The 18,426-nt window shown below is 41.4% G+C and overlaps 1 protein-coding gene across 1 annotated transcript in view; it reads left to right on the top strand.

The window, feature by feature from the left end:
• The window catches only part of LOC139230176 (probable G-protein coupled receptor 139), a 28,996-nt gene extending 12,703 nt beyond the window's left edge, over positions 1–16,293 (top strand). Inside the window, exon 3 of the mRNA XM_070862018.1 lies at positions 16,016–16,293. Coding sequence (XP_070718119.1) covers positions 16,016–16,293 — 278 coding nt within the window. The remainder of the gene's footprint in view (positions 1–16,015) is intronic.
• The last annotated feature ends 2,133 nt before the right edge of the window (positions 16,294–18,426 follow it).

Below are 18,426 nucleotides of genomic sequence, written 5' to 3'. Positions count from 1 at the left end.
TAGTCTCGGAATGAGATAAAGAATGCCTTTTAAGAAAGCTTCTAGCTCAAAACAAAAAAAAAAGGTTTTAAATAAAGATTGAAATTACAAAGTTTGAATTGGGATTTTGAGATATTCAGAGAAGGCACAGAAAATACTGAGGTGGATTAAAAAAAAATTATTATTAAATTAAATCTGATCAGGTCAAACTCCTGGGCGAGTGGCGAGCTATCTGCGAAGGTGTAAAGGGACTTTTGAAAAATGTTAAAAACAGCAAGCTTTAGTAACGACTTTGAAACTGGAGCATTTTGAGATAACGAAAAGCAGCCCTCAAACCCTCAAAGCTAGACTCCATTCCAGTTATGGAGAAAAGAAAAAGATAAAGACGCCACTTTGAAAGTAAACGAATGATTTTAAATTATGAGAAAGTTTCAATGCAGTTTGAAAAGATTTCCAAAATGGACAGTGTTTTTCAAGAAAAGTCCCGAACAGTCGAAACAAGCAGGAGGATTTTGAAGATAACGAGGAGAAAATCTAAGCTATGCGAGCTCAGCACAGAAAGAAAAAAAAACTGGGAATTAGAGAATTTTTAAATTCTTATAGGAAATGGAACTGGCAGGATGTTTAGATTTTGTGCTGAGAGAGAAATAAAAAAAAAAAATAATTGAATTTCAGTAAACAAAATTGCTATTGTATGTGTGGTCTCGTTTTAAATCAATTTAAAAAAAAAATTAATTGGCAAGTACTTGAATTAGAAGTTAAGAAAACATTGGAGTTTACTCTAATGATTTATGCTGTTTAACGGATTCCTAATTTCAAAGCAAGTTTTGAAGGCACAAAGACTTTTTTTTCAGATGATTACGTGAAGTCACGTAATGACATCAGGTCTTCTTACAAACCTGGAAAGGAGTAACCCTTTCCATTGACAGCTATTTATACTGAACATTATTAATTTGGATTTCTTAATAGAAAAATAGACTCACCTAACAGAGGAAACAAAAATAAAAACAGAACTAGCTTATGTAATAAAACTTGCCTGATACAATAAAGAAATAGATACTCAAACAAAACAAATTGAAGAGTTAAAAGCTAAGATAAAAAGGCTGGAAGAGATGTTTAAAAAAAACGGGACTTGACGGATAGTGCAGTGCGCAGCCATAGCACTATCACTTATGGCAATAGAGCCAATATACTCCACGATGGGTAGGTGTAGTCCACAAACCCAACCTAACGGTAAAGCAGACAACGATGTTTGGAGGAATAATGGTGGCATTGGTGTTGATTGGAGTTTGGATAATACTTAGATGGGTCATCGTGCAGACTCGAGCACAGCAGGCCCAAACGCAAAACCGACGGCAGTCCAGACAGGGACATGAAGTGATAGAGATGGTACGACTATAAAGAATATGGTTAACCTAATCCTTACCTCCGATTCTACAGAGTGACAACGACACAAGTAGACCAGAACCTAACACCTGGTGACGACCAGGCTATCTGTTTAAAATTTTCAGATAAAACACTCACCAAGATGGGACCGCAGTGGTGACTCCGACTCTGGGGACTCATGATACTGGGAACCTCAAGACCCACGCAAATACTGGACGATACCAACGGATTGCAGCGCACTCAGGAAATAAACCACTACATGAACTATGGAGTCTTGTTTAATTTAACGGATGGAATGTGCATGCCAGCAGCCAAGGATTGGAGCAAGGACAGGAATTATTTTAATGCATGGTTACAAGTAAATCCTAATAAGAACCGGGTATGTGTACAGTGCTCCACGGGTATAAGGAGCAGCTGCATTAAACGGAGGGATGTCAAAGGGCCCGATGAATGTACTTTCGGCATAATTTGCGCACCTCCGGGACAATCCCAGCAATCAGCCATCCGCAAAAAGGGTGTGGGGCTGTGTGGGTACTACGAGGAGGTGGGGGCGGCTGCAATATCATTGTATGTATACTTCCACCCCCTCCGATACCGCGCCCCATAAGTACCACTACATTGCCCGAGGAACTGCCTTGTCCCATAACTACTGAGGGACCAGAACATGGAATTGTAATGTACAACGAAGGGGAATTATTATATGATAATGTAAAACATGAAATTGTGCCTGTCCTGATCAATATTTCAGGCATTCAGATGCCGGAATACTGTACAGAACAGTCAAGGAAAATGTACGATGTATTAAGTAAAGTTGTAATGCAGCAGGTTGCCGATGCAATGGGTGCCAGTAGATTCCGAGGACAGGGGTCAGCCCCCAGGATAGAGAGGGTAATAGTTAATGATATTGCTACCCTTTTCAATACAGGGATTCCGTAGTAAACTCGACAGATATACAAGTGTTAAATGAGAGGGTGGAACAGCTTAGAGGAGTGATAAAGGGGTTATTAGAGAGGGTGGAGCAAAACCAGGAAGACCAAGCCAACCTAAGAAAGGAGGGTGCGGAAATCCAGTTGGATGGCATCTCAGTCCTGGAAGCTCACGTCAATACCATTAATCACCTCATTGATAGAGAAAAAGAAGATACAGGAAAGCAAAGACAGGGGCAACTCTGTCACGCTTATGGTCTGTGGATGGTGGGACAGATCCGCCACAATCTCGACCAGATCCAACGTGGGGAAGTGCCCGATTGGATAGACCGTTCACATTTGGCTCAGTTGGCAAACCAGAGGGGGACTCTGGATAACTGTACTCTGAAGGGACTGACCCGAGTACACCCAGCAATTCCAGACTGCCAGATAGAAGAAATACTGGGATAGGGATAGTCCTGATGATCCCTATAACCACGCCAGACTCAGGACCATTCCCCCTGTACCAACTAGAGAATATCGGAGTAATACGGGAAAATCACATGAACTATGGAGTTTTATCTGACCACCACCTCCGCCGTTCGTCGAAACAACATATTACCGGGATTTCCCTAACAGATTGCAAGCAAAGGGGGGAGATCACAGTATACCCTCACCCGGTAGGCCAAGGTGAGCTAGACGAGTGCGGTTTAAATCAAACCGATGGGTGTGTACTATAAATAGTGCCCGCACACAGGCACTTCGCGAGAGCAGTCTATGGAGGGAAGGGAAGATACTGCATCTCTGCCACAGAGCGTTCATACCAGTATAATGACCTGCAGTGCCCAATACCACAGCCGAACTTTTGCTTTACGCCACTATGACCTGTCACGATCGGGCAAGCACATATCACCCAGGTTAGGCGCCGGAAGCCCGAAGTTATTGAGGTAACCCATCAGCTACATGATCATTTGCAGGATTATGACGAGCCAGATCAGGTCCCTATCCCACATCTAACCGAAGTATTACGAGAATTGAGGCTCAGGGTGGGTCAATCCGTAAAGCTCTACCACCAACTGCAAACTAAAATCAAAGTACTGGGAGAAGATATCGATATAGACTTACAAAGTCAGAGTTGGTGGAGAAAGGTCTGGGACTGGGGAATAAATGTGAACATCCATTCTTGGATTCAAATAATTTCACACATACTGGTCGGGATACAATAACATGGGGCATAATGGCCTGCCAGGCATGCAGGCACCATGCACTATGAAGAGGGACCCATGACCGGTCCTCAAATACTAAACAAGCCTATCTAATAAAGGGGAAGGAGGATTTGACCTTTTTCAATTTGATCTAAGCAACCGGGACTCCTGAAACAGCGTGACTGGCCAGCACGTTGAGGCAGGGAGTACCGGGCCGTGCACAAAAACTAACAAGTGTAGGGCGGTCGGTTAAAGGGGATTAGTACTAGTCCCCTTACCGAAAGGAGGGAATTGTTGCAGGCATTAGGTACCCTCGGGCAATGGCACCTGTAGTATAAGGTTAGAACTATATGTAACTTGAATCATAAAATGGCTACCAGTGAAGCCTCAACAGATTTCTGTTAGCTGAATTAGATCGCATTCCTGGAAACTGATAATTATTGTTTCCCATACACAGGAATAACAAGCAAATTCTGCAGGTGTCTTTAATCAGCCAGGCCTCAGGACTAAATGTTCTGGTGGAAGTAAGGACAATACGACTCTGTAACAGGATTAAGATAAGGAGGCTACCAAAGACAGCACCCAAGGACAGTAAGATAAAGGGGGGCCTGGAACATGAGTCGTTCCTCGCAACACATCTCTTAGCAACACATCTCTTGGCAACACATGAGCCACTTTACGTTTAGAGACTAACTCTATCTATTGGTCTAATATAACTGTAGTAAACTGTTGTATGTAACTGTAGTAAACTGTTGTAAAACATATAAAGATCCATGAAACCCTTAGTTCTGCGGAGTGAAGTGCCTGGATCCAGTCCTGAGGCTTCCTCCCCCCGCTGGCGTTAATAAAGGCTGCATTGGCGTTGGAACTGACTCTGAGTGTTGAGTGATTCTTCTGATAAAACACTTACGCTAACACCATCATCGACCTGCTGCAGCTCTGGAGAAAGTAGTCGGATTCACACTGTTCATGCTTAAAATAGTTACTAATGCATTTTGCAGGAGGATCCCATCTGCAGTTGCAGGCCTCCTTTTTGCCTATTTATATCCATCATTGAATCTTACAGCACAGAAAGAGGACATTCAGATTGTTATGTTCAGAGTAACACCACAAGTCTGTATATTGTAAGCTCAAACTGTTGTGAACTTGGTCTCTTTAATGTAACTCCAGAGTGAAGGAACAGCATGGTCGACTGCCTTTTATATCGGCTTGCCCAGGGTGTGCAACCCACAGGTGCGCCCACTCCTTGCAAGTCTTACACATTGGTGATATTTACATACATAACATGGTCCATCGTGCCTGTGCCGGCTCTGCCAGAGAGCTATCCAATTAGACCCAATACATTGGTTGGTGTTTATGTGATTCCTTGTGGATCAGGTTGGTGAGCTGAGAAACCCGACAGTCAGGCCCTGGAGAACCACTATTAGTGGGAGGCTTGTATTTTAAGGTGGACATCAGGATGTATATTGGGAAAAGATGCCAGCAGTGCGAAAGATAGAATGGTGTAAGAACATGAGAAATAGGCAGCAGGAATAGACCATTTGTTTCCTCGAGCTTGCTCTGCCATTCAATACGTTAATGACTGAACCAATCCTGGCCTCAAATCCACCTCCCCGCATGCTCCCCATAAGCTTTGACTCCTTTAGCATTCAAAATCTATCTACCGTCACCTTAAATATTTTCAATAACACAGCCTCCACAGTGTAATGTACTTATTCTACAGTATGAACCCACACGAGGCACATTCTGGGGACAAGGTCACTCTGTGACCTTAACTCTTTATTCACAGGACTCCAAAGACGATGACCCTGCATGGGACCTCCCTTTTTATACCTTTGTGATCATATAAAGAGTTTCTCCCACAAGTTCACCCCTTGTGGTCAAGGTGTGCATCTAGGTTGAGTGTATTACAGGAATACAGTGGTGTTACATTGTGATTTACATACATGAGACCCCAACGTCTTATTGGGATCTTAGGTTTAGTGTTACAGGTGGTCTACGCTCCCCCGAGGAGTGTCGCAGTTGGGGCTCTGGTTGTTGGACGCTGACGTGAGTGTCTGCCACCTGTGGTGATTCCGGATGCATTGGTTGTGATCTGTCAAAATTCCCTGGATTCTGGGGAGATCCCAGCGGATTGGAAAACCGCAAATGTAACACGCCTCTTTAAAAAAAGGGGGTGGACAGAACGTAGCAAATGATAGACCATTTAGCCAAACATCTGTCCTCGGGAAAATGGTGGACTCCATTACTAAGAAAGCAGCAGCATGACATTGGGAATGGCATAATTCAATGAAGCAGAGTTAGCATGGTTTTGTGAAAGGGAAATCATATTTGACAAATTTACTGAAGTTCTTTGAGGATGTAATGAGAAGGGTGGATAAGGGGAAACCAGTGGATGTGTTGCATTTGGATTTCCAGAAGGCATTCGATAAGGTGCCACATAAAAGCTTACTGTAAAAGATAAAAATTCATACGGTTGAGGGTAATATATTAGCATCGATAGAAGATTGGCTAACTAACAAAACAAAGAGTCGGGATAAATGGGTCATTTTCTGTTTGGCAAAAAGTAAGTGGTGGGGTGCCGCAGGGATCGGTGCTGGGTCCTCAACTATTTACAACATGTATTATTGACTTGGATGAAGGGACCAAGTGTAATGTAGCTAAATTTGCTGAAGATACAAAGATGGGTGGGGAAGCAAAATTGTGAAGAGGACACAAAAAATTTGTAAAGGAATATAGACACGATAGTGGGCAAACAATTGACCGATGGAGTATAATGTGGCAAAATATGACGCAGAAACAATAGAAAATTATAATTTAAATGGTGAACAATTGCAAGTTACAGAGGGACCAGGAGGTCCTTGTGCATGAAGCAAAAACAGTTAGTATGCAGATACACCAAGTAATCAGGAAGGCAAATGGAATGTTGGCCTTTATTGCAAGGGAGATTGAGTTTAAAATCAGAGAAGTCCTGCTAAAACTCTACAGGGTATTGGTGAGACCACACCTGGAGTACTATGTACAGGTTTGATCACTATATTTAAGGAAGAATATACTTGCATTGGAAGCTGATCAGAGAATGTTACTTGGTTGATAACAGAGTTGAGGGGGTTGACTTATGAAGATAGGTTGAGTACGTTGTGCCTATACTCATTGGATTTTAGAAGCATGAGAGGTTATCTTATCGAGACGTGTAAGATAATCAGGGGGCTCGATAAGGTGGATGCAGAGAGGATATTTCCACTCCTCGGGGAAACTAAAACTAGTGGACATAGTCTCATAATAAGTGGTTGCCTATTTTAAACTGAGATGAGGAGGAATTTCTTCTCTCAGAGGGTTGTAGATCTATGGAATTCTCTGCCCCAGAGAGCTGTGGAGGCTGTGTCATCGACAGATTTTTGAACGATCAGTGAATAAAGGGTTATGTGGACCTGAGTCCATGATCAGATCAGCCATGATCTTATTAAATGGCGGAGCAGGCTCAAGGGGTCAAATGGCCTACTCCTGCTCATATTTATTTGTTTTTTATGTTCTTTTCACCTTTCATTCTTCGAAACTCCAATAGTGTAGGTCTAACCATTCAATCTTTCCTCATATGACAAACAAACCTCGTGAACTGTCACTGAACTGCCTCCAATGCAAGTATATACCTCCTTATATTAGGCGACAAATATTGTACACACTACTCCAGGTTTGGTGTTACCAACACCATGTACATTTGTAGACAGACTTACTTAGCTTTATACTCCAATGCCTTTGCAATAAAGGGCAAGACACCATTTGCTTTCCTAATTATTTGCTCTACCTGCATGCTTAATTTTTGAGCTGCAAGTACAACGACCCCCAGATCCCTTTGTACAGCAGCATTTTCTAATCACTCACATTTAAACAATAATTTGCTTTTTTATTTTTCCGACCAATGTGGATAATCTCACATTTTCTCACATTATAATCCATCTGTCAAATTTTTGCCCACTCACTTACCCTATCTATATCCCTTTGCAGATTCTTTGCATACTCCTCACAACTTGCTTTCTCATTTGAATAATCAGGAAATTTGTCTACGTTCGGGCCCTTCACACAAGTCATTAATATAGATTGTAAATAGTTGAGGTCCCTGCACCGATCCCTCTGGCATTCCACTAGTTACAATTTGCCAACCTGAAAATTATCACAACTCTCTGTTTTCTTTTAATTAGCTAATCCTCTATCGATGCTAATATGTTCCCCTCAAACCCATGAGCTTTTATCTTGTGCAGTTCCCTTTTATGTTGCACCTTTTCTAATGTTTTAAGGAAATCCAAACACATCCAAAGGCAAGAAACAAAAAGCGACACTGAATATAAAAGGGCTGCAGGAGGGGTAAAAACTAAAAATCATGGTTTAAAAACTAGGATGAAAACACTCTACCTAAATGCACGCAGCATTAGAAATAAAGTAAATGAGTTGATGGCACAAATCATTACAAATGGGTATGATTTGGTGGCCATTACAGAAACATGGTTGCAAGGTGGCCAAGACTGGGAATTAAATATACAGGGGTTTCTGACGATTCAGAAAGATAGGCAAGAAGGGAAAGGAGGTGGGGTAGCTCTGTTAATAAAGGATGATATCAGGGCAGTTGTGAGGGATGATTTTGGCTTCAATGAACAAAATGTTGAATCATTGTGGGTGGGGATTAGAGATAGTCGGTGTAGTTTATAGGCCCCCAAATAATAACTTCATAGTGGGGCGGGCAATAATCAAGGCAATAATGGAGGCATGTGAAAAATGAACGGCAGTAGTTATGGGGGATTTTAACCTACATATCGATTGGTCAAATCAAATCGTAGGGGGTTGCCTGGAGGAGGAATTCATCGAATCCATAAGGGATTGTTTCTTAGAACAGTATGTAACAGAGCCGACAAGGGAGCAAGCCATTTTGGATCTGGTCCTGTGTAACGAGACAGGAAAAATAAACGTTCTCCTCGTAAAAGATCCTTTCGGAATGAGTGATCACAATATGGTTGAATTTGTAATACAGATTGAGGATGAGGAAGTTGTATCAGAAACGAGCGTACTATGCTTAAACAAAGGGGACTACAGTGGGATGAGGGCAGAGTTGGCTAAAGTAGACTGCAAACAAGGACTAAATGGTGGCACAATTGAGGAACAGTGGAGGACTTTTAAGGAGCTCTTTCATAATGCGCAACAAAAATATATTCCAGTGAAAAAGAAGGGCGGCAAGAGAAGAGATAACCAGCCGTGGATAACCAAGGAAATAAAGGAAAGTATCAAATCATAGACCAATGCGTATAAGGTGGCCAAGGTTAGTGGAAAACTAGAGGATTGGGAAAATTTTAAGCAACAGCAAAGAATGTCTAAAAAAGCAATAAAGAAAGGGAAGATAGATTACGAAGGTAAACTTGTGCAAAACATAAAAACAGATCGTAAAAGCTTTTACAGATATATAAAACGGAAAAGAGTGACTAAAGTAAATGTTGGTCCCTTAGAAGATGAAAAGGGGGATTTAATAATGGAAATGTGGAAATGGCTGCGACCTTAAAAATTTTTTTTGCTTCCGTCTTCACAGTGGAAGACACAAAAACCATGCCAATAATGGCTGGTCATAGGAATGTGGGAAGGGAGGACCTTGAGATGATCACTATCACTAGGGATGTAGTGCTGGACAGACTAATGGGACTGAAGGTAGACAAGTCCCCTGGTCCTGATGAAATGCATCCCAGGGTATTAAAAGAGATGGTGGAAGTTATAGCAGATGCATTTGTTATAATCTACCAAAATTCTCTGGACTCTGGGGAGGTACCAGCGGATTGGAGAGCAGCTAGTGTAATGCCTCTGTTTAAAAAAGGGGGCAGACAAAAGGCAGGTAACTATAGGCCGGTTAGTTTAACATCTGTAGTGGGGAAAATGCTTGAAACTATCATTAAGGAAGAAGTAGCGGGACATCTGGATCGGAATAGTACAATCAAGCAGACGCAGCATGGATTCATGAAAGGGAAATCATGTTCAACTAACTTACTGGAATTCTTTGAGGATATAACGAGCATGGTGGATAGAGGTGTACCGATAGGTGTGGTGTATTTAGATTTCCAAAAGGCATTCGATAAGGTGCCACACAAAAGGTTACTGCAGTCGATAAAGGTACACGGAGTCAGAGGAAATGTATTAGCATGGATAGAGAATTGGCTGGCGAACAGAAAGCAGAGAGTCGGGATAAATGGGTCCTTTTCCGGTTGGAAATCAGTGGTTAGTGGTGTGCCACAGGGATCAGTACTGGGACCACAACTGTTTACAATATACATAGATGACCTAGAAGAGGGGACAGAGTGTAGTGCAACAAAATTTGCAGATGACACTAAGATTAGTGGGAAAGCGGGTTGTGTAGAGGACTCAGAGAGGCTGCAAGAAGATTTGGATAGGTTAAGCGAATGGGCTAAGGTTTGGCAGATGGAATACAATGTCGGAAAGTGTGAGGTCATCCACCTTGGGGAAAAAAAACAGTAAAAGAGAATATTATTTGAATGGGGAGAAATTACAACATGCTGTGGTGCAGAGGGACCTGGGGGTCCTTGTGCATGAATCCCAAAAGGTTAGTTTGCAGATGCAGCATGTAATGAGGAAGGCAAATGGAATGTTGGCCTTCATTGCGAAAGGGATGGAGTACAAAAGCAGGGAGGTGTTGCTGCAACTGTATAAGGTATTGGTAAGGCCGCACCTGGAATACTGCGTGCAGTTTTGGTCACCTTACTTAAGGAAGGATATACTAGCTTTGGAAGGGGTACAGAGACAATTCACTAGGCTGATTCGAGAAATGAGGGGGTTACCTTATGATGATAGATTGAGTAGACTGGGTCTTTACTCCTTGGAGTTCAGAAGGATGAGGGGTGATCTTATAGAAACATTTAAAATCATGAAAGGGATAGACAAGATAGAGGCAGAGAGGTTGTTTCCATTGGTGGGGGAGACTAGAACTAGGGGGCACAGCCTCAAAATACGGAGGAGCCAATTTAAAACCGAGTTGAGAAAGAATTTCTTCTCCCAGAGGGTTGTGAATCTGTGGAATTCTCTGCCCAAGGAAGCAGTTGAGGCTAGCTCATTGAATGTATTCAAGTCACAGATAGATAGATTTTTAAGCAATAAGGGAATTAAGGGTTATGGGGAGAGGGCGGGTAAGTGGAGCTGAGTCCACGACCAGATCAGCCATGATCTTATTGAATGGTGGAGCAGGCTCGAAGGGCTATATGGCCTACTCCTGTTCCTAATTCTTATGTTCTTATATCTACTGGATCCCCTTTATCCACCCTTCTTGTTACATTGTCACCGAACTCCAGAAAATGTGTCAAACATGATTTCCCTTTCAAAAAATGCATGCTGACTCTTATTGATTGAATTAAGTGTTCCTAAATGTCATGCCACTACTTGCTTAATAATGGATTCCAGCATTTTCGCAATGATATGAACCTAGGATGCAGGCCATCAGGTCCGGGACCTTTTTTGCCTTTACTAATGGCAGATGATCTCAGCTCAATGTGGCACAGAGTCCAGATAGTCCTTTGTCCTTTTAGAAAGTTATTCATTATTCAAGGCGAAAATAAGACATCTTCACGGCAGGTCGACACCATCTTGAGATCAATCCCCTCAGAGATGTTCCCTTCCTGCATGAGCAAAACACATACGAGAGGTAATGAAACAACACCCAAGGTACATTGATGTCCAAGCTTTATTGCAGGGGATGTATTGAGATAATTCTGTGCTGCAAATAATCACCATATTGATCAAGCATTTCCTCTACATTTGAGCTGCAATGTAATGTTATTTTGCAGTTGAGCAGGTTATTATGATTAAAATGCACATTGCAGTGGTGAAGCAGCATAAAAGACGAGTAACGAAATGTCCACTGCCATTGTATTTGGCATCCTTCCGTTTCAAGTTCGCTAATAAACTGGTTCAATTTCTTGCAGCCGCTTTTTCATATCGAGCCTCTGCATTTTGATGCAGGTGGAATCTCTTCAATCCAAGATTGCGAGTCAAGAATATATTGCATACTGTGGACGTGGGAAGGATACAGAGAAAGACAGAAGAATGAGTATAATCTGGATCAGTATTCCCTTCTGGCACTCAATGTACATCAGGATTTACGCAAAGAAAAATAAAGACATTTTCATCAACAGAGCATATTGCACAACTCCAGGCAATCTAACAGCACTTTACAGCCAAACAATTACTTTTGAATTGCAGTTACTGTTCTAATATAGGAAATTCAGGAATCATATTGAGCTCAGTAAGCTCTCACAAACAGCAATAAGATATGACTAGATAATCTGTTTTATCAATGTTGGTTGAGGGACATAATTTGACCAGGATACCAGAGGTAACTGCCATGCTCTTGTTCAAAGTGATCGTTTAATGTCTTATCCAAAAGACTGCACTTCCGACTGTGTGCACGCCCTCGGTACTGCACAGATAGTGCCAGCCTGGATTCTGAGCTCATATCTCTGGACTGGGAGACTTGAACCTACAATCTGCTACCCACTGAGGCACAGCTGACGTCAGTATTTTGTGATGATTCTAAGCTGCTGAGAGCCCAAAGGAAATGAGAGTGTAGCTGCTGTCATGTAAAAGTGTCTTCAATGTCTCCCAGCATGTTACCATTGAGAATGCTCATCACAATCTTACTTACTTTCTATTTGCATCCTTGGTCTTGCCATCCTTCCCCATTCAGAGGTAAGTTCTCTTCGGCTGCAGTTAAAACTGGCAGCATTTCCGTTTGAGATAATGCCGCATGTCATTCGCCATAATGTTCTCATCGTTTGCTATTTTAAAGATGAGCAGAGTATGTGACATGTTTTTTACGTTCATTTTCTGGAAACACCGAGTGATAGATTAGTATTTCTTGTCTCAGCAAAGCACAGTTTATTGATCTATCCGAGCAGGCAGACCCTAACAATCTTTCTCCAATGTGACTTCATGATTAACGTCCGATTCTTATGGGGGAAGCTCGAAATTATAAATAATTTAAAAAGAGAGATCACTTTAAAAAACACAAATGTTCAGAAGACTTTATCTGATGATGAATATTCCGCTTCTCCAGCCCACGATTTTCCACTTTTTAAGGGTATGGGTGACAGATATCAGAATGGCGAAAGAAAAGTGCAAACCATCAGACTCCTATTCAAATCTAAACGATTATTGTCATGATCGTTCAGACCGATTAGTCGATTGTAAAATGACACAGAAGGTTTACAGTTCGGGCTTGTCGAAAGGCTGATATGGGAACGTCAGTCACACCTGGGGCCCAAATCGAGAATTCTACAATGAAGAATTTTTGTGTTTAGCTTACTGACAATGTTTCATGGGTTTTGTGATGGAGACTGTATAGACGGCAAATTGTCCAGTTGTGTTTATATTGAACACCGTGACTTTATAGGCTGGAACGAAATTGGCCAAATCAATCATTAGAAATCTAGTATTAAACATTTCATTTTCTTCATGAAGGATTATATTCGTTGCTGATTGGTTTATCTTTGTTATTAGTTTAACAATCATTTGATACTAACCAAGAAAAGGTGAACCGTTCATTTCTCAAGTTGTGTTTCGTTTACACTGTGTTATAATTGCAAATGTGGGATAGGGGAAACAGCCCACACTGCGATATGTTTGCGCACTATGTCCATGTAGCAGAGCAATTCTCCAGTCATCCTGGTTTAATCCTTGCCACTGGATAAAGGCCTATCTCTGTCAAGCCCGTGTGGTGGCTGATGTGCAACGATCAACACACGTTAAAAATAATCCATGCACAGGCATCTTCCACCCCCTCAATTGGAGTTCAGGACTGGAACATTGGGTCCTGCATTGAAACATCTGTGAACTCGTGGAATCAAGTCATCCTCGTTCGAGGGACCGGCTGTGATGATGATGAAATAATTGTAATATTTTTCCTAAATGTATTGGATACAATCGGTTTCAGCAATAATATGCCTTCATTCAGTTACTCACTCACTCAGGTTGATTGAAATTTTCCAACATATGAATCCCCCCGCCGCCAGCCCCAACCAAAGGCTGTGCAGCAATTAGTAATTTGTCTCTTTACAAAGCTAATGACAAATGCAGCACTTAATAGCAGAATGCTGAGAATGAACGCATACTGTTGGATAATCCGTGCCCAGTTTTAATATTCCAAAACGGAATAAACTGGAGCAGTTACCATATTCAACAATCATTGTGTAGCAGCCGAAATCCACCCATGCCTCTCTCTCTACATCTGGGGAAATCTTTCGCTTTATGCGAGGGCAGCGATCTGAGAGAGAGCACAGAGATGCATGAATAAAACATATCGCCAATGGGATAGACCATTGGGCGAAGGTCATTCCAGTGTTTCAAATGGACCTAGTGTGGGGAAAAACATTTGAATAGAAATAAATAGGTCAATATTGTGAAATAGATCAGACCGTCAGTCTGACAGTAACTGGGCAGAATTCGACAGGGTGAATTGTGCTCCTATTTCAACAGATGTCGGTATTCTACCTTTGAGTACCAGTGTATGGAGATTCATACATCTTATAAAAAAATCCCCAAGGTATTTATTGGAACATTTAAAAAGAACATGATTACTTACATCTAAAGCTGATGCATGTATAGTCATAGAAGGACACAGCACAAAAGGAGAAATTTAGGGCCATTGTGCTTGTGCTTGTTATTTGAAAGAGTTATCCAATTAATCCTAGTCCCTTGCTTTTTCCCAAAACACTGCAGTTTTCTTCCTTTTTAAGTACATATCCAACTTCCTTTTGCAAGTTACGATTGGATCTGCGTTCACCACCCTTTGAGCCAGTGCATTCCAGATCATAACTATTCTCTGTCTAAAACAAAAATCTCCTCATCTCACCTCTGGTTCCCTTGCCAATTATCTTAAATCTCTAATAGAATGGCAACCAACATAAAAGGTAATACAAAAGTCTTCTAAATGCATATAAATAGTAAAAGGTTTGTAAGTGGAGGTGCGGGGCCGTTGAGCGACCAAAAAGGAGAATTATGCACTGCGGCAAAGGGAATGGCTTAGGAACTAAATGTGTACTTTGTAGCTGTCTGTAGCAAGGAAGATGCTGCTGCCATAAACACAGAGAAGGAGCAGGAAGTGGAGACCCGAGATAAGATAAAAATTGATAAAGACGAGCTATAAGAAAGGACGTTTGCACTTCAAGTAGATGCATCACCAGGAATGGATGGCGGAAATTGCGGAGGTACGAGCCATAATATTCCAATCCTCCATCGACACTTGGGTGGTGCCAGAGGGCTGGTGAATTGTAAATCTTCTAAAAAGGGAGTAAAGATAATCCGGTGACTGCAGGCGAGTCAGTTTAAACTTGATAATGGGGAAGCTTTTAGAAAAAGTAATCAGGGTCAAAATTAACAGCCACTTTGATAGGGGTCGATCAATTCAGGAAAATCAGCACAGAGTTGTTAAAGGCAAATGCATGTTTAACCAACTTGATCGAGTGTTTTGCTGTGGTAAAAGAGAGTGTTGATGTGGGTTATACGGTTGAAGTAGACTACATGGATTTTCAAAAGTCTTTCAACAAAGTGCCACATAACAGATTTGACAGCAACATTGATGCCTGTGGATTAAATGGGATAGTGGCAGCCTGAATACAAAATCGGATAAGTGATAGGAAACAGAGTGTTGTGGTGGATAGTTGTTTTTCGGACTGGAGGAAGGTGTAAGGTGCTTTTCCCCAGGGATCGGTTCTCAGACCACTGCTTTTCATGGCATATATTAAATACTTGGACGTGGGTGTACAGGGCGTATTGCAAAAATTGCTGAAGATAAAAATATTGCAAGTATAGTAAAAAGTGAGAAGAAGAGTGATAGAATTCAGGAAGCCATAGACAGACTGGTGAAATGAGTGGAAACACAGCATATGAAATTTAACACAGATAAGTGTGAAGTGAAATATTTTGGTGAAAAGAATGAGGAGAAGACATATAAACTACATGGTACAATCCTAAAGCGGGTGTTGGAATAAAGAGACCTGGGGGTATGCGTGGATAATTTGTTGAATGTGCCAGGGCAGATAGTGAATGCAGTTGAAAGGCATACGGGATCCTGGGCTTCATAAATAGAGGGATAGAGTAGAAAAGTGTGGAAATTATGATGAACATTTATAAAACACGGGTTCGTCCACAACTAGAGGCATCATGTGATGGCCTTGGGAGGAGGGTGGGTGGTAGGGGCGGCGGGCTGCAGAAAATATTTAGGGGATGATTGCAGGAATGAGAGACATCAGTTGTGTGGATAGACTGGAGAAGCTGGTGTTGTTCTCAGAGCAGTGAAGGTGGAGAGGAGATTTGATAAATGTGTTCAAAATCCTGAGTGGTCTGTACAGAGTTGATGGAGAGAAACTGTTCCCATTTGCAGTGTAATATAGAGCGCCCCCTAGTGGACTATAGTTCCACCAAGTGGACAACTGATGTACTGCAAATTATGCCAATAAAGTGTCATGTGACAAAGTCACATGATGACAGTTTTCTGTGCATGAGCAATCTTGTCGAGTGTGTTTGTTAATGATACAAGACATAGCATTGAAAAGAAGCAACAGGATGAGCACGATCTGGAGTTTCCAGTCATCAAGAGGCCGAGTGTATCTTACAAAGATTTGCGACGTATCATCATCCAAATAGATGTTACAGGAAACAGGATACCCATCGGATTTGACACTGGTACCCCCATGAGCGTAGTACCAGAATCGTTATATCTCGACAGGTTCAGCGATTTTCGACTGGAGAAATCAAACTTCGAGCTGCGAGGCTACTCATGAGATCAAATCGCTGTTGTAGGATGTATCACCATCCTGGTGAAATGCAAGGATCAGTTTCAGAGCTTGCCTCTCATAGTAGCAGCAGAAGGCTTGCTTGCCTTGATACATAGAAAATGGTTGGGAGCACTGAATCTGAATTAGAAAAACATTTTTGGTGTGGAAACGAGATTTGCATCGACAGATGATGTCAGTAAGCATGATCTGAAGATGTTTCTTGAAACAAGCTGTCCTATCCAAGACTTCAAGTTGAGTGTCAGAGTGTAGCAGGACGCTAGACCGGTTTACTGGAAGCCATGTCCTGTAACATACGCACTCAAGGAGAAAGTTCAGCAAGAACTCAAAAGTGAGAACATTATCTCTAAAGTAGATCAAAGTAATTGGGCTACACCCATAGTTGTTAAACCTAAGTCAGATGTTAATGCTGATGATATGTCCAGGTTGCCATCCCCATCACAAGATAGACCCAGTAGGGATTCAGTGTTCAATTTTTGTTACATTGATGAGTTGCCAGTCATAGCTGAAGGGATTGGTGACCCAGTTATGTCAAAGCTGCATGATTACATAGCAAATGGCTGGCCAAACCAGGTATCATAGAAATATATTTATCAATAATTTATTCATACGAATGAATTGTCTGTGGATAAAGAATGTATCGTGGGCAGCAAGAGAAGTTATCCCAAATCAATTCAGGTCCAAATTGTTAGTAGATCTTCATGACCAGCATTTGGGAATGTGCTGGACCAAGAGTTTTGCGCGCAGTTACTTATGGTGGCCAGATTTAACTAAAGCTATAGAGTACATTGTTAATCAGTGTACAACATGTCAATCGGTGAGGAAGATATCACCATTATTACCATTAAATCCATATAAATGGCCCCACAGGGTATGGCAAAGGTTACATGTAGATTTTGCTAGGCAGGAAGGGCAACAATTGTTCATTGTGATTGATAGTGATCCGAAGTGGGTAGATGTGTTTCCAATGTGAAAAATAATAACAATAAAACACTCGTCAATTTGCGAAGATTGTTTTCTTCATCTGGCATCGCAGAAGAAATTGTGTCTGATAATAGGCTTCAATTTAGTTCAGAAGAATGTGCACAGTTCATCAGCAGAAACGGTGTGTAAAGATACCAAATGTCCACGATACCTCCCTACTACAAATGTTCCAACAGAGTGCAGAGTATAACTTGTAAAACATGCGTTCATCAAGCAAATGTTGGATCCATCTCCAAGGAAACGGCAGTTATTATTGGAACACAATCTATCAAATTTTCTGATTATTTATCGTAATAGTCCTCATAAAATTACTGGGAGAATACCAGCAGAGTTGTTTCTCAAATGACAGCCATGAAACACGTCCTTGGTGTTAAAGTCAAACTAAGCATATTCAGTAGAAGAGAAACAATTAGGACAGAAAGAGAATCATGATAGAGGTAGAGTAAGGGAGAGAACTGTGAAATTGAATCAAAAGGTTAAAGTGGAGAATCACCACCATAAAAGTTTAAAGAGGTTACCAGGAAGAATAGTAAAGATATGTTGCCCCTGCACATATTTGGTCAAGATGTTTGAATATGGAAAGTTTAGGTTTGTTCACATTGATCAGATTTTATCTACAGATGTGGAAGGAGGTTAAATTGGAATGATTCGATAACTTCTGATGAGTCAGAGTGTCTTGTTACAAAAAGAGTCCAGGCAAAATTCTACAGCTGATATATGAGAAATCACTCAAAGAGAAGGTGAGAATTTAAGTCTGAGTCGGAGTCAGTCAGACAAGGAGTCTGAAGTTGTAGAGAGTTCACATGTAGATTAAGGATTGCACTTGGAGAAAAACTCTCCCCAGGCTGACCTTAACATGAGTCTCAGTTCGAAACCAAATTTGGGAAGTTCTTTTTGAGAGCGAAGGTATTCTCTTCAAAACAGAAGTCCAGTGGTTAAGTTTGATTTGCAAATATAGAAAAATAAGTCCATATCTGTTGTTGTGTATTACCATGCAAGTTATGCAGAATGATTATATTGTTATAATTACATATTCATTAAGGAGCCAGAAGTGTAATATGGAGCTCACCCTGTGGCTTACTGTTCCACCTAATGGACTACTGATATACTGCAACAACTTCTGTAAATAACAAAGGG

Source organism: Pristiophorus japonicus, chromosome 19, assembly GCF_044704955.1.
Source record: "Pristiophorus japonicus isolate sPriJap1 chromosome 19, sPriJap1.hap1, whole genome shotgun sequence".
NCBI classification, from domain to species: domain Eukaryota; kingdom Metazoa; phylum Chordata; class Chondrichthyes; family Pristiophoridae; genus Pristiophorus; species Pristiophorus japonicus.
This window is presented reverse-complemented; position numbering and strand designations above follow the sequence as displayed.